General features: G+C 52.0%; 1 protein-coding gene across 10 annotated transcripts; it reads left to right on the forward strand.

Annotated features, from left to right (window-relative positions):
- The first annotated feature begins 1,121 nt into the window (after window positions 1–1,121).
- On the forward strand, window positions 1,122–10,628 carry Znf783 (zinc finger protein 783). Of its 10 annotated transcripts, XM_063250691.1 has the most exons (10): window positions 1,409–1,577; window positions 4,834–5,237; window positions 5,320–5,446; window positions 5,592–5,714; window positions 6,860–6,976; window positions 7,511–7,609; window positions 7,902–8,510; window positions 8,699–8,789; window positions 8,883–9,039; window positions 10,496–10,628. In XM_063250691.1, the coding sequence occupies exons 2-9, from the start codon at window positions 4,857–4,859 to the stop codon at window positions 8,896–8,898; spliced, it is 1,563 nt and encodes a 520-aa protein (XP_063106761.1). In that variant the 5' UTR covers window positions 1,409–1,577; window positions 4,834–4,856; the 3' UTR covers window positions 8,899–9,039; window positions 10,496–10,628. The 10 variants fall into 10 exon arrangements, with proteins under 10 accessions (XP_063106766.1, XP_063106762.1, XP_063106761.1 ...); XM_063250690.1 differs by having other exon boundaries at window positions 8,883–10,628; XM_063250694.1 differs by lacking the exon at window positions 8,699–8,789.
- Window positions 10,629–12,592: the final 1,964 nt, after the last annotated feature.

Genomic DNA, 12,592 nt, shown 5'->3' on the forward strand with positions numbered 1-12,592 from the left:
TGGGTGTGGACATTGTAAGTCCCACCCTGGCAATGGGAGGAACCAACCAACAGGCTTGTATCCTGGATGCAATTAAAAGGGAAAGAAAGGGAAACACATTGTTGTGCGCATGCACACATCCCACAACTGTCAAGAATTACAGCTATCTTCCTGGAGCAGAGCTTGTTAAAAACTTAACATTTACTTTTCCTCCAATCCATGTTGCAGACTTTTGCTGCTTGCATTGGACATTAACTATTACTTTATAAAGTCAGCATTTATCAGTATTTTAGTCTTTAATGTATTGAACTGACCCTTGATGAAATCCTAGGAAGGGTCTTAGTAGCTTCAACTCACATTTGCAAGTTGTCACAACTAGAATTTCCAAAATGAGTAATGTTGAGTATTGTTTGGGATTGTGTTCCCTTAAAGTAAATCCCTACTAACAATTCTCCGAAATGCTAGGGAGGATATAAGGATTTTGTTGACCATAGTTTTGTTTGGCTCATACGTTTGGGGGAGTAAACTGCTCACCCCCAACAAAACAGGAAAACACAAATACACAAAGGAGATTGCTGGTTAATTAGCAGGGACATTTTTCCAGCTTGAAAGACAAGATTTATAGGTAACCGGAACTGCACAAAAAGCAGAAAAAGAGAAACTGCACACCACATTTCAATGTATATCCAGGGGCTCTGGATTTCCCGAGTGAGGAGTGAGGCCCTCGGTTACGGTGGTAGAAAAACCTCTTAGAGGGACTGGCTTATTCATTCAAGATGCCCCAGGCAACCTTGCTGCAGACAGATTCACTTGGACTGTGTTCAGGCTGGATGGTACGCGCAAGAGCTTCTGAGTGGCCAGGAGACCTCAGGGGCTCTGTGCAGGGTATTTGGGGTAGGGTGGGATCCCGGGGGAAGGGAGAGACCCAGGCGTCCCAAAGGCCGAGATCCAAGGAAACGGCTTGGGTGTGTGTGTGTGTGGGGTGTGTGTGTGTGTGTGTGTGTTATTTTTTATTTTTCTTAGTTCCAGTTTGTAATACATGCAGATCACACTCATCGCGGGGGATGGCACAGTTGGTGATACAGTTTAATTCTAAGTCTGTATGCAGTGCAGGGATAAACGAGGTCCTGGTGCCTACTAGGCAAGCGCTCTGCCAACAAGCTCTACCCGCAGGCCTTTTTTCTTTCTTGACCGAAATCAATTTCTCCATAGATATTTCCGTTTGCGCGGGGAAACTAAAAGGCAGTTGAACACAATTTTGCTTTTCCTGGCCTTGTCGTGCTCGCCACGCGTGCTTCTCCTTCTCTGGGCTCCTTCGAGGCCTTTGTTGCAGGGGACGCTTCGGCCCCGCGCCTGCCCCTCGCGTCCCGCCCGCGGTGCGCGGTCCTTCGGCCTGCAGGGGGCGCTGTGCGCGCCCTCGGCCCCGCCGCCCGCAGCGCTTCTGAAAGGGCCGGCGGGGCACGTGGCTCGGGACGCCGTTCGCGGCCGCCGGGGAATAGCGAGACTGGCGGCGCCGCCCCTCCGCCCGCGAGGGCCCAGGACGCCGAGCACCGAGCCCGCGAGGACGCGGCCGCGGCGCCGAAGTGAGGCCTGCCCCGGTAAGCAACCCGCTAGGGCCCCGATTGCGCGGCCCACCCCTCGCGGCCCTGCCGGGGGCGCCGCGGCCCGAGCAGCTGGAAAGCCGATGCTGCGAGGCCTGGGTGCGGAAGGGGCGGCCCGGGGCGCCGTCCGGGGCGCCGTCCGGGGCGCCGTCCGGGGCGCCGTCCAGGGCAGTCGGGCCTGGTCAGGCCAGGATTCTGCAAGGATACTACCCGAGATACTCAACAGGCTGCTTCTTAAGGGAGAAATGCCACATGCTGCTTGCAACAACCCCCTTTTTACCTAGTTTAGAAATTACTTTAGCAATTTTATTTGATTTTTTGAGCCTGGTCTCGCGCTGTAGTTCAGGCCGGCCTCAAACTCCAGGATCCTCTTGTCTCGGCCTCTCAAGGACACGTACATCACCACGTCCGGCTTCAGCACATTTGAATATTGGTTCTAAAATGTACGATGTGGGGCTGGGGATGTAATTCAAGGGCATATGCACCCGCCCGGCAAGTGCAGGGTCCTGAGTTCGATTTCCAGTACAAAAAAACGTGCAATGTGCCCACTTTAGAGAAAATAATGCTTTAGTCATTTATTTTCACTTTATTTTAATGGTCATACGGACTAATGGGTCCTTTGGTGGTTTTTGACATACTGGAAAAAAGCTTGTAAGGAGCTCAGTAAGTGTGGTGTCTATTAATACTTCCCTGAAATTTCTTGGCGCTCATTTTCCTGGACTTTTTTTTTTTCTTTCCAATAGTGGTGGTTGAACCCAGAGCCTTCACATTGAATCATGGCCTCCAACTCTTTCTGTATTTTTTATTTTGAGACAGAGTCTCACCACATTTGCCCAGGTGGGGCTCAAACTTGCCATCCTCTTGGCTCAACCTCCTAGAGTGCTGACATTACAGGTGTGAGCCATTGTGCCCAGCTTCTGGGGTGCTTTTAATGTTTTTATTATTTATTTAGCCTTTTTCTTTTTGAGGCAGGGTTTCACTGTGCAGTGCAGGCTGGCCTTGAACTCACTTTGTAGCCCGGGCTGGCTTTGAACTTGCAAGTGATCCTTCTACTTAAAACACCACCACCACTACCACCACCCTACCCCACCCTCGTGCTGGGATTACCTGGATGCTTTTTAAAGGGAATGAAGTCTCTGTTCCTGTTAGAGTTTGCTTAGTTTCCTCCGATATTGCCAGAGTGCAAGGGAGAGAAGCGTCAGGGTTCTATGGGTTCCTGGCCTTGGCCTTGTGGAGCCGGACAGAATTTCCTGTACCTGTGCAGGTGACATCCTCAGCCCCCCTGCTGTGACCTGCCTCTGCTGTATCTGCCTGACCATCCCCGTCTCCCTGCTTCTTTTCCTCTCTTAGTACCTGAGCTCCCCCCACACCCACACACATACTGGTCCTGATTCCTGTTAATGCAGCCTGTCAGTCCTGGGTGTTTGTGGGGAATAATCCAGCCTCATCTAAGAATTGGCACTAGATCTGCTCATGGTCTGTGCACCTCCCACAAACCCCAAATCATCTCTACCTGACACAGTAGAAATGCCACATACATGTGAAGCTGTTCTGTTTAGATAAAAAGTATACCTGGTAAGCTTAAGGTCCTGAGTTCAGTTCCTGGTACCATAAAATACAATAGAAAAAAGTATGTACATGTTTACACATGCAATTTTTTCTTTCCAAATATTTTTATCTGGGGTTGGTTGCATCCTTGGAAATAGAGCCTGAAGGCCCATTGTTTTTTTTTTTGTTTGTTTGTTTTTTTTTTGAGACAAGATCTCATTATATAGTTCAGGCTAGCCTTGAACTGTCATTGAGACTGGGCTTGAATTTAGGATAGTGCCACTGCCTCAGCCTCCTGAGGGCTGGGATTACAGGTGTGTACCACCAAGCCTGGGTCTGATTGGATTTCGTGTTTTGTCTTTTTGAGACAGGGTCTCATACAGTTCAGGCTGGCCTTAAGCTCACTTTGTATCCCAGGCTGGTCTCATACTCACAAGGAGCCTCCTGATTTAGCTTCCCAAGTGCTAGGATTACAGGCATAAGCCACCATGGTTGGATCTTCTGATTGTATTTCTATGCAGGACTTTTCTCCTGAAGAAGAAGGAACCATATGTATTTTTCTACCTGCCCATAACTGTTGAATCATTCACTCAGTAAATAGTTGTTGGGCATATGCTGTTATTCACAGCTGGGAATAGAACCCAGGTGCGGTGGCACATACTTGTAATCCCAGCAGTGAGGAGGCTGAGGCAAGAGGATCCCTGTGAGTTCAAGGCCAGCCGAGGCTACAAAAGAAGTTCAAAGCCAGCCTGAACTATATAGCAAGACTGTCTCAAAGACCAAATTGAACTAAAACCAAAAAAATGATGCGGATTTGGGGAAAACACAAGCATTCAGTCCACAGCTGTCATAATTTCAGCCCAGTAAACAGTCTGCACACACTTACTACTATGTGCACACTTTTTAGTGTAAGACATCACACAGTATGCTTTTTACAAAGAGTCTCACTAATTCTCACAGTCCTGTTGCATGGGTACTGTTGATCCCTCTGTTCTCTAGATGTGGCAGTGAACCTGGAGGGTGATTAAAAACTCTGCCCGAGGGCCTGGGGATTTAGCTCAGCGGCATAAGCGCCTGCCTTGCAAGCATGGGGTGGTGAGTTCGATCCCTGGTACCGATAAAAAAATGAAAAAGACAAAAAAAAAAAAAAAAAGAAGTAGTTGTTCAGATTACAAAACAAAAGAATACAAAGTGACATTCAAATAGTGACAGTACCAACAGTTCTGCTCAATGATCCAACAAAAAAACTTAGTAATATGGTTATCAGTCGTACACACTTGTTTTTTATCTTAAAGAGGGTAAGATTAAATATATCAAAACAGAACAAAACAGTTCATAAAGAAACAATTTAAAGAAATGCAGATTTCAAAGCAAGTCCACTGGAGATCTTCACTATCTATCTTATTGTCTCTAGTTTTCTTCCAAATAGTTGTCCCCATCTTCGCACACATTGAATACATACTGTATATTATAGAACTAATCATTACAGGATGATGAAGGCTTTTTAGGTTCTCAAGATCTGACAGTGAGGAAGTCAATAATGATTGCCATAATGTCTCTTATTCCTTTCGTAGTGCTAAAATTGAACTTAAGAGACTAGACTAATATCACTCTGAACAGTGAATAATAGTATTGCCAGATTTTATATCATAATGTTAATGTGTATAATTTTGGTGATCACTGTTCTTTCTCATCTCATGAGCAGGTTCCAGAGGGACAGAAAAGCCAATGGGGGACCAGCAACCTTCCACGCCCTGTCCATCTTCCCCTACGACCACTAAGAAGAGCTCATACCTTTACTCCACGGAGATCACACTGTGGACTGTGGTGGCCGCCACGCAGGCTGTGGAGCAAAAGGTGGACTCCTGCCTGACCCGTTTGCTGGCTCTGGAGGGCCGCATGGGGACGGCGGAGAAGAAGCTGGCGGACTGCGAGAAGACCGCCGCTGAGTTCGGCAACCAGCTAGAGGGCAAGTGGGCCGTGCTGGGGACCCTGCTGCAGGAGTACGGGCTGCTGCAGCGGCGGCTGGAGAACCTGGAGAACCTGCTGCGCAACCGAAACTTTTGGATCCTGCGGCTGCCCCCCGGGAGCAAGGGCGAGGTCCCCAAGGTAGCCTTTGGGTGCCTTGGGGTGGAGAGGCCATGGACCTTGTGGCCAGCATGTGAATGAGTAAGTGTGACCCTTGTTCCAGGTGCCTGTGACCTTTGATGATGTGGCCGTGTATTTTTCCGAGCAGGAGTGGGGCAAGCTGGAGGACTGGCAGAAGGAGCTGTACAAGCACGTGATGCAGGGCAACTATGAGACCCTGGTCTCCCTTGGTGAGGACACAAGAGCTGCTGGCTTCCGTCCCAGTGGCCTCTGCACTTGGGTTTTGCTTTGCTCTTTTCTCTTTGCTCATCTCAGCCTCTTGGTGGGCAGCTGGCACCCAGCCCTTTCTTCGTCCCCTCCCCAATCCTTTTGCAGATTATGCCATCTCCAAACCAGACATCATTGCCCGGATGGAGAGAGGAGAAGAGCCCTGGCCCAAAGGCCTGTGGGGCCAGGAGAAGGGCGGTGGGGAGCCAGCAGCATGCCCCAGGATGCCGGGTGAGTGTGGGCATGTTTGGGGGTGATGGTGCAGAGTCCCAGCCAAGAGGGCATGACAGATGATCTAGAAGCTGGAAGATAGCATCACCCTTAGAGCAGGATGGCTGGGCTGGGTCCGAGGCCATCTCTGGCAGTGCTGGCAGCACTTTTCTTCAGGATCATTGGTTTCTGCATGCTGACAAGGGCACAGTCTCAAGGGAGCTGTTGTGAGCCTTGTGGTGGCGACTGTTGAACAGGAGGTGGGAGCATCTCATAATAAGCAGGCTGATTGCTGTTAACAGTAATAGTGCAAATGCGTCCTCACCACCTCCTGCTACCTGCATGATGGCAGGGCCATCTGTCCCACACTGCTGCCCCTGTGTCTCCAGCTAGGTCCAGGGCACAGCTGGTACCTGCTCCTTGTATGTTACCGGGGAATCTGGAGGCCATACTCGTCAGAGTCCTGGGGCGCTCTTTAAAATGAGTGATGTGGAGGGAGGATTTCCCCAGTGACCTGGGTGTCCCGCAGCACAGGCCAGGGTTCTGGCTATAGATTGCTCTCAGCACACCTAGGCCAATGACACAGCTGATCTGCTGGGACAGAGTCATCACCTGATTCTTTCACCATTGACCTTTTTGCTCATAGTATGATTCTTTCTCTCAGATTTTTTCCCTTAAAACAACAAAACAAAATGGCTTTGTTTCTTGTAGGAAGGGGCTCATTTCGGAGCATCTCTGTAAATCTTAGTGACAAACAGGTTTTTAGGGTCACACGGCTCGGGCTCTCAGCACACATTTGTGTGAACTCTGGTGTGAGCAGTCCATGTGCGGGTTGAAGAGTTGTCTCAAACGTGACATTTTATCTGTGGAGATGTGCAAGCACCACAGGCTACATCTGCACTATGAATCCCGCCACCCAGTTCTGTGACGTGACTGAGAGTGATATGGACCCTGCTGAGGTCCCCATAGTGCTGTGCAGAGTCCTGCTGGATAGGGAGACTGTGGATAGAATCAAGCTGCTAGACTGGGTGAAGCCACCGGAGTCACACCCTGTGTGGGGTCTGATGCTCCTTGACCCTCATGGGCCCACATTTAGCTAGAAAGCCCCCAGCCATCTGGCTGGAAGACCTCTGTTGAGCTCAGTGTCACTGGTTTGCTTTCTCCAGGTCCCACTCCATGTCCGGAGCAGGTTCCCAGCTCCGTCAGCCTCACCCAGGAGGAACCCAAAGAAGGACTCGCCCCTGTGCAGCAGCAGGATGAGGAAGCAGGGCTGATCCCTGCTGGTGAGTGACCACAGAAGCAGGGATCTTTGCTGGAGCTGTTGGGACAGGAGAGGTGGTAGTCCTGCAGCCACTGGGCTCCTGGGAGGGGGCCTGCAGTACAGGCAGGCATTGTTGGTGCAGGAAAACACCTGAACAGAGCACCACTGCCTCAGCATATGTTCGACTGGCCTAGCCCCATATTTCCTCTGGACCGCCAGCCTGACAGCGGGCTAGCTTCCTCCATACTGCACAGGAGGGCAAAGCCCTTCGTTTTCTGGGCTTCTGCCCTGCCAACCTGGGTCTTGGTGTGGGCTCCACCTGTGCATGTGGGGTTGAGGACAGTGTCCCTGCCTGGCAGACCTGGACCTCTGCCCTCCTGAGCCCATCATGGTCTCAGTGAGATGCAGGACAAGTCATGAGCCCAGGTCCTTGTGGGTTTGAGTGTGACCCTGAGGCCCCTCTTCCTGGTGGGTGCTTGGACGTAGCTGTGAGAAGGTAGTTCATCCACCCTGCAGTCAAGGATCAGGACAGGCTCACAGGATCTGTCTCTCATAGGCCCTCCAGCGAGCACCCTGGTTAAAGAGGAGGGAGACTTTCCAGAGGGGGCCCCAACAGCCTCCCCTCTCAGGGACAGTCTGCCCAGTGTGGGTTCAGGTGAGTAATGAGAGGGTGCTCTGTGGCTTTGGGAGGGACACTTAGACATAAGCTGTAACAGTGGAGCATAGTGTCCTCAGGCTGCTGGGGTCCCTGGTGTCCCTGGAGGCAGTTAGGGCCTACAGGCTCCTTGTCCTTTACAAATAACTACTCTTACTAGAATTCTTGGATCTCTCTCCTTCTTCCTGTCCATCTGGAAGATCTGACCCAGGGTCTCCTGGGCTCCTGGCTTTGCAGCTTTCACTGCTCTCTCCTGGTGTCCTTGACTCTACCAGTGCTGCTTCCTTTGCAGGTGGCAGTGCTGTGGCCATTAAGATAGAAGCTCCATCCAAGGATGACACAATGCCAGAGCAGCCTATTCTGGGGTCCCCAAGCCAGACCAAGTGTAGAATCCCCAAGGGGCCTAGAAACCAGACTGGAGGTCCCATGCAGCGTCGTGCCCAGGTATTGCCCCGGCCACCAGGAGCTGTTGGGGAGCTGCCCCAGGTACTACCTCGCCGGCGGCAGGAGCGTAGCTTCCCTTGTCCAGACTGTGGACAGAGCTTTCGCCTGAAAATCAACCTGACAATCCACCAGCGGAGCCACACAGAGCGGGAGAGGGATAGCCATGCCACCCTGGAGCCAGGCGAGGTGGTAGTACCTGGCCCTGTCATCCGCTGGCTCCCTGAGGAGCCCAGGGCCCACCGTGCCCTGGCAGCCCAGGTCTTGGCTGGGCGGAAGCCAATGGCTACCAAAGTGTACCACTGCAGCAAGTGCCTGCGCTTCTTCCAGCAGCGTAGGAGCCTGCTGTTGCACCAGCGCCTGCACACAGGTGACAGCCAGGGCTGGCCCACTTGCCCCTACTGCAGCAAGGCCTTCCGCCGGCCCTCAGACCTCTTCCGTCACCAGCGCATCCACACAGGTGAGCGGCCCTACCAGTGCCCCCATTGTGGCCGGGCCTTCAACCGCAATCACCACCTGTCTGTCCACATGCAGACTCACACCCGGGGACAGGGGCCCCTACAGGGGCCCGGCCACATGGAGGAGGGCTGACACCGGGGGGCCCGCCAGACACCCGTGGCCCTCTGGGCACCTGCGCTCTGTTTCCAGACCCTTGCCGTGCACCTCTATCTGGTTCCTCATATGATGATGGCTTTAGAGAGACATTTTTCATGCATATGGGAAGCATCAACCGTACTGGGTCAGTGTACATGTGTGACTAGGTGCTTCCATTTCTCAAATGTGTCACACTGCTGCCTCTTCTACATTCCTGGCTTATAAAGCATTTCATCAGGTGTAAGGAATGCTGACTTTTGGAAGTAACTTTGGCTGGTACCAGAATCAAGAGGACCACACATCGGACCCATCTCAGATGGAGCCACAGAGACCTCAAGGAACGGGCTGACTGCACAGTCTGCTTGTGGCCATGTGAAAAGCAGTGGAATGAACAGGTGGTCTGAGGGAAATTTGCATTTTCTACTTGGCTACTTTGAGACTCTTTTTGCTTCTTAAGGAGCTTTCCTAATATTTTTGCAAGTATTGTGTAGAGTTGCAAAGGGGACCAGGTGCTCCTATGAGTTGAGAAGAGAAGCTGAGTCCAAACTGCTATGGCCTTGAGGTAGCTCTTCATGGCCCAAGAAGCACAGGTTTCTTTGCCCACAGTGGCTCCAGGCCACAGAGCAGTCTCATTTATTATTTCCTCCCACTGTCAGATGAGCCAGGAGGGAGTGGCTCTCAGGTTGTATTGACTGGACCTCAGATGTCTGGAGGGGGTGCAGGGTAAGCACTAGAAGACCAGCCTTGAGAGGGTGCCCCTCACCTGGGCCAACCCACCTGGGCTCTGGGGTCAAACTGAGCAGGAAGGTCTGAGAAAACCCCTTCAGCTACCTCAGAGTTCATGTTCCTGTCTAAGAGACTGACAGCCCCAGTGCCACCTGCCTCACCTCAGTCCTGTCAGTGTCACCTGTAGGGGCACCATACAAAGTAGAAGACTGGCTTTGTCCTTCCTTCCAAACTCAGGGCCTCCTTTCTGGTCCATGGTGATGGCCAGGCCTTTCCTCCCAGGAAGAATCCCTCAGGAAGGGCCTTTCTCCTCTAGATAGCACAGGCTACACCCACCAGGTTCAGGGATGGAGCTTGAGTGCTGGTGGCCTTTTTACCAAAGTACAGATTTGATCTCAGGAAGCTGAGGCCATAGCATTAGGCCTTATAGAAGCATCTTGAGAAAAGCTTGTTTCTCTTGTGATAATCACGTCACAGTGCTGTCTGTAGAACAGACATGCGCTGGGTGACAGCCACTAGCCCTGCTGACAGCTTGCTGTCTTGTTTGGCCTGTTCTGGGTATCTGGTTCCTAAATGTGCCACTTCTTGTTCTTCTGACCCTTGCCAGTTGAGGCCAGATGATAACACTGTTGTCACGTTTGGGAGGAGAACACAGGTCTGTGCCAGTTCCCCTGCGTTCCCACCCTCCTGCACTGTGGGTCCTGCTTGGCCTTGTTGGGGACCCCAGGAGTCAGAGACAGGCAGCCACTGCAGGCTGGGACCAATGCAAAAACCAGTCTGGGTGTTCAGGAGGTGGTAGGAAATGCCCAGGGCTAGGCTTGCTTTTCCAAATGCCCCTGTAAATTGCAAAGGTTCTATGCCCAAAACTCAGGTGTCTCATTTTTGCACTCCATTGGCTTTGCCCAGCTCAGGGCTAGGCCTGCTGAGTTTGCCCTTAGGTTTCAAGTGTTGTCTAAGTTGAAATGAATCAGAGGAGGCTGTCTGATGCAGGAGTCCACTTCCACAATGAGGTTAAGTTCCTTCTCACGCTGGGCCTAGGTGTGGGTCTTTCATTTGCTTAAGAGAAATGAGATGCCTGAACTGTGAAGGCTTAAGAACTTTTTTTTTTTTCTTTTTTGGCACCAGGGATCAAATTCGCACTTGCCAGGCAGGCGCTTATGCTGCTGAACTAAATACCCAGCCCCTAAAGGCTTAAGAACTGTGACGGTGGCAGTCCCCTGTCCTTACTGGTGCTCAATAAACAGGCTGGCATAAACGAGTACGTGCGCGTGGTCTGTTTCCCGCATTTCCGGGGATAGGGGGTCGGCGGGATCAGTCAGGGTTGGTGACAAGAGAGGGTCGCTTCCCACGGGATGCGACCACTGGAGCCGGTAATCACACACACCACGCGGTGATGGCAGCTGCGCGGTGCTTAAAGCGCTGGGTGCACGCTGTGTGGGCGGGCCTTCCCAAGTGGACCAATCAGGAGATGACGATGGGCAGGGGGCAGCGCTTCAAGACCAATCAGGAGTCGGATCCGGCCGAGGTGGGCCCTGCCGTCCAGCCTCGAGTGCGGGCGGTTGCCTATCTTGTGTGCTAGAGCCGGGGCTACTGCAGGGCTGCAGAGTCTGCAGCTTCTTTGGTAAGGGTTAAGGAAGGCCCTCACGGAGTACAACGTAGAGTCGCGTCCCGAGTTCACCATGTAACCTCTGGAGTCAGGGGCACAGCCAGGGTGTGTGGGTGTTGGGGCGAGGATAAGGATGCAAGGCGTGCCCAGCCTAGGTTTCTGTCTTCGGCTACAGAAGGAGGCGACTGGACTTCACTGCTTATCCTAAGTCCCGTGGAGCGGCCTCGTGAGTTTGTGGGCAGGAACTGTGGACGTCCTCACACCAGAGACTCTGGGCTCTGCGTCCTGGACCTCAAAAACAACCACCACCATGCTGTCATTTTACAAGCTGAGGCTGGGGTCATAGTCTGGGGACAGTGCACTTGCTCTACTCTGGGTGCTGGCATCCTCCGGGCCAGCGTCATGTCCCTGCCTGAGAGACCCATCCTTGCCTTCAGGACCCATGGTCCTGAAGACCTGAGTTCCAGCTTGAGTCAAGATGGGTTCTGGTGCCTGCCTGATGTTTTCTGAGGTTCTCCAGAGGTCTCTCCTGATGTAAGGTCCTTTACCTTACAGAGAACTTTGGTTAGTGTTTGCAGTTTAGCTTGGACAGAGTCTCTCCCTGATTAGGATAATTGAAGAGCTGAGGTTTGCAGTGATTTTAGAGACATTCCTGGATGCCACAATTGTGGAATTGCCAGGAGGTGTGGGTGTTTGCCTCTAACTTCGAAGACTGTAGTGATTAACCTTTATCACCAGAAGTTGGTACACATACATAACACATCTTAATTCTTTTTATGTCCCTTTCTCCTCCCCCTCTCCAACAGCACAGTGGTAGTGTGGTAATGTCCTATACCCACAGTGCTTTTTTGTACATTAGTGCCCTTCATCCACACCACCACCTGGGAGTCAGGGAAGCAATGATGGAATCTTTCTGTGGCCTGGGTGACAGCAGATGATTGCAGTGTCAAGAGAGGTGGTGGGCCAAGTTCTGGGCGACTTCCATAGGCCTGGCTTCTCAGTGCAGTGTCTACCTCAGGGCTGATGACAAGATACCAGATATATTTGGACAGGAAGAAACACACCAGGCAATGCCTGGGAAGAAAAGGCTTAGAGATCACAGAGGTCAGAATGACAGGGCTCTTCATTTACCTCTGAGCCCAGCTATGGGCAGGGGTACCCTAGGAGATGGTGAATGCTGAGATTGCCACTCGAGTATGTACTGCACCCGTGGCAGATTTTCTCAGTTCCTGGGGATAATGCTGGCTGTTTCTTTTCCATCACCCCTGATCTTGGTCCACTCATTCCAGTGGGGTCCAGCATCTATCCTTGAGTGTCAGGTAGGGCCTTTGGGTGCCTGGAAGTTCCTTTCCAGGGGAGTGTGACATCGTGAATCTGGGAGTGATTACTGGCAGCTGATTCCCTGTTTGTATCTAATGTAAGGGGCTCAGTGGCACAGATCCAGTCTGCAGATAGATTTCCTCCCTGGCCCTCCTAGCCCCTGTCCAGGCCATAGAGAAGAAGATGGAATTCCGGGCTGCAGAGCCTGGAGGACCACATGGGGACAGTCAAGAAGGAGCTGGCCAACTGTGAGAAGATGGCTGTGGAGCTCAGGAATCAGCTGGAGGGCACGTGGG

The sequence above is a fragment of the Cavia porcellus genome, unplaced genomic scaffold (genome assembly GCF_034190915.1).
Source record: "Cavia porcellus strain 051 isolate PalLab524CR breed Dunkin Hartley unplaced genomic scaffold, mCavPor4.1 scaffold_6, whole genome shotgun sequence".
Taxonomy (NCBI): domain Eukaryota; kingdom Metazoa; phylum Chordata; class Mammalia; order Rodentia; family Caviidae; genus Cavia; species Cavia porcellus.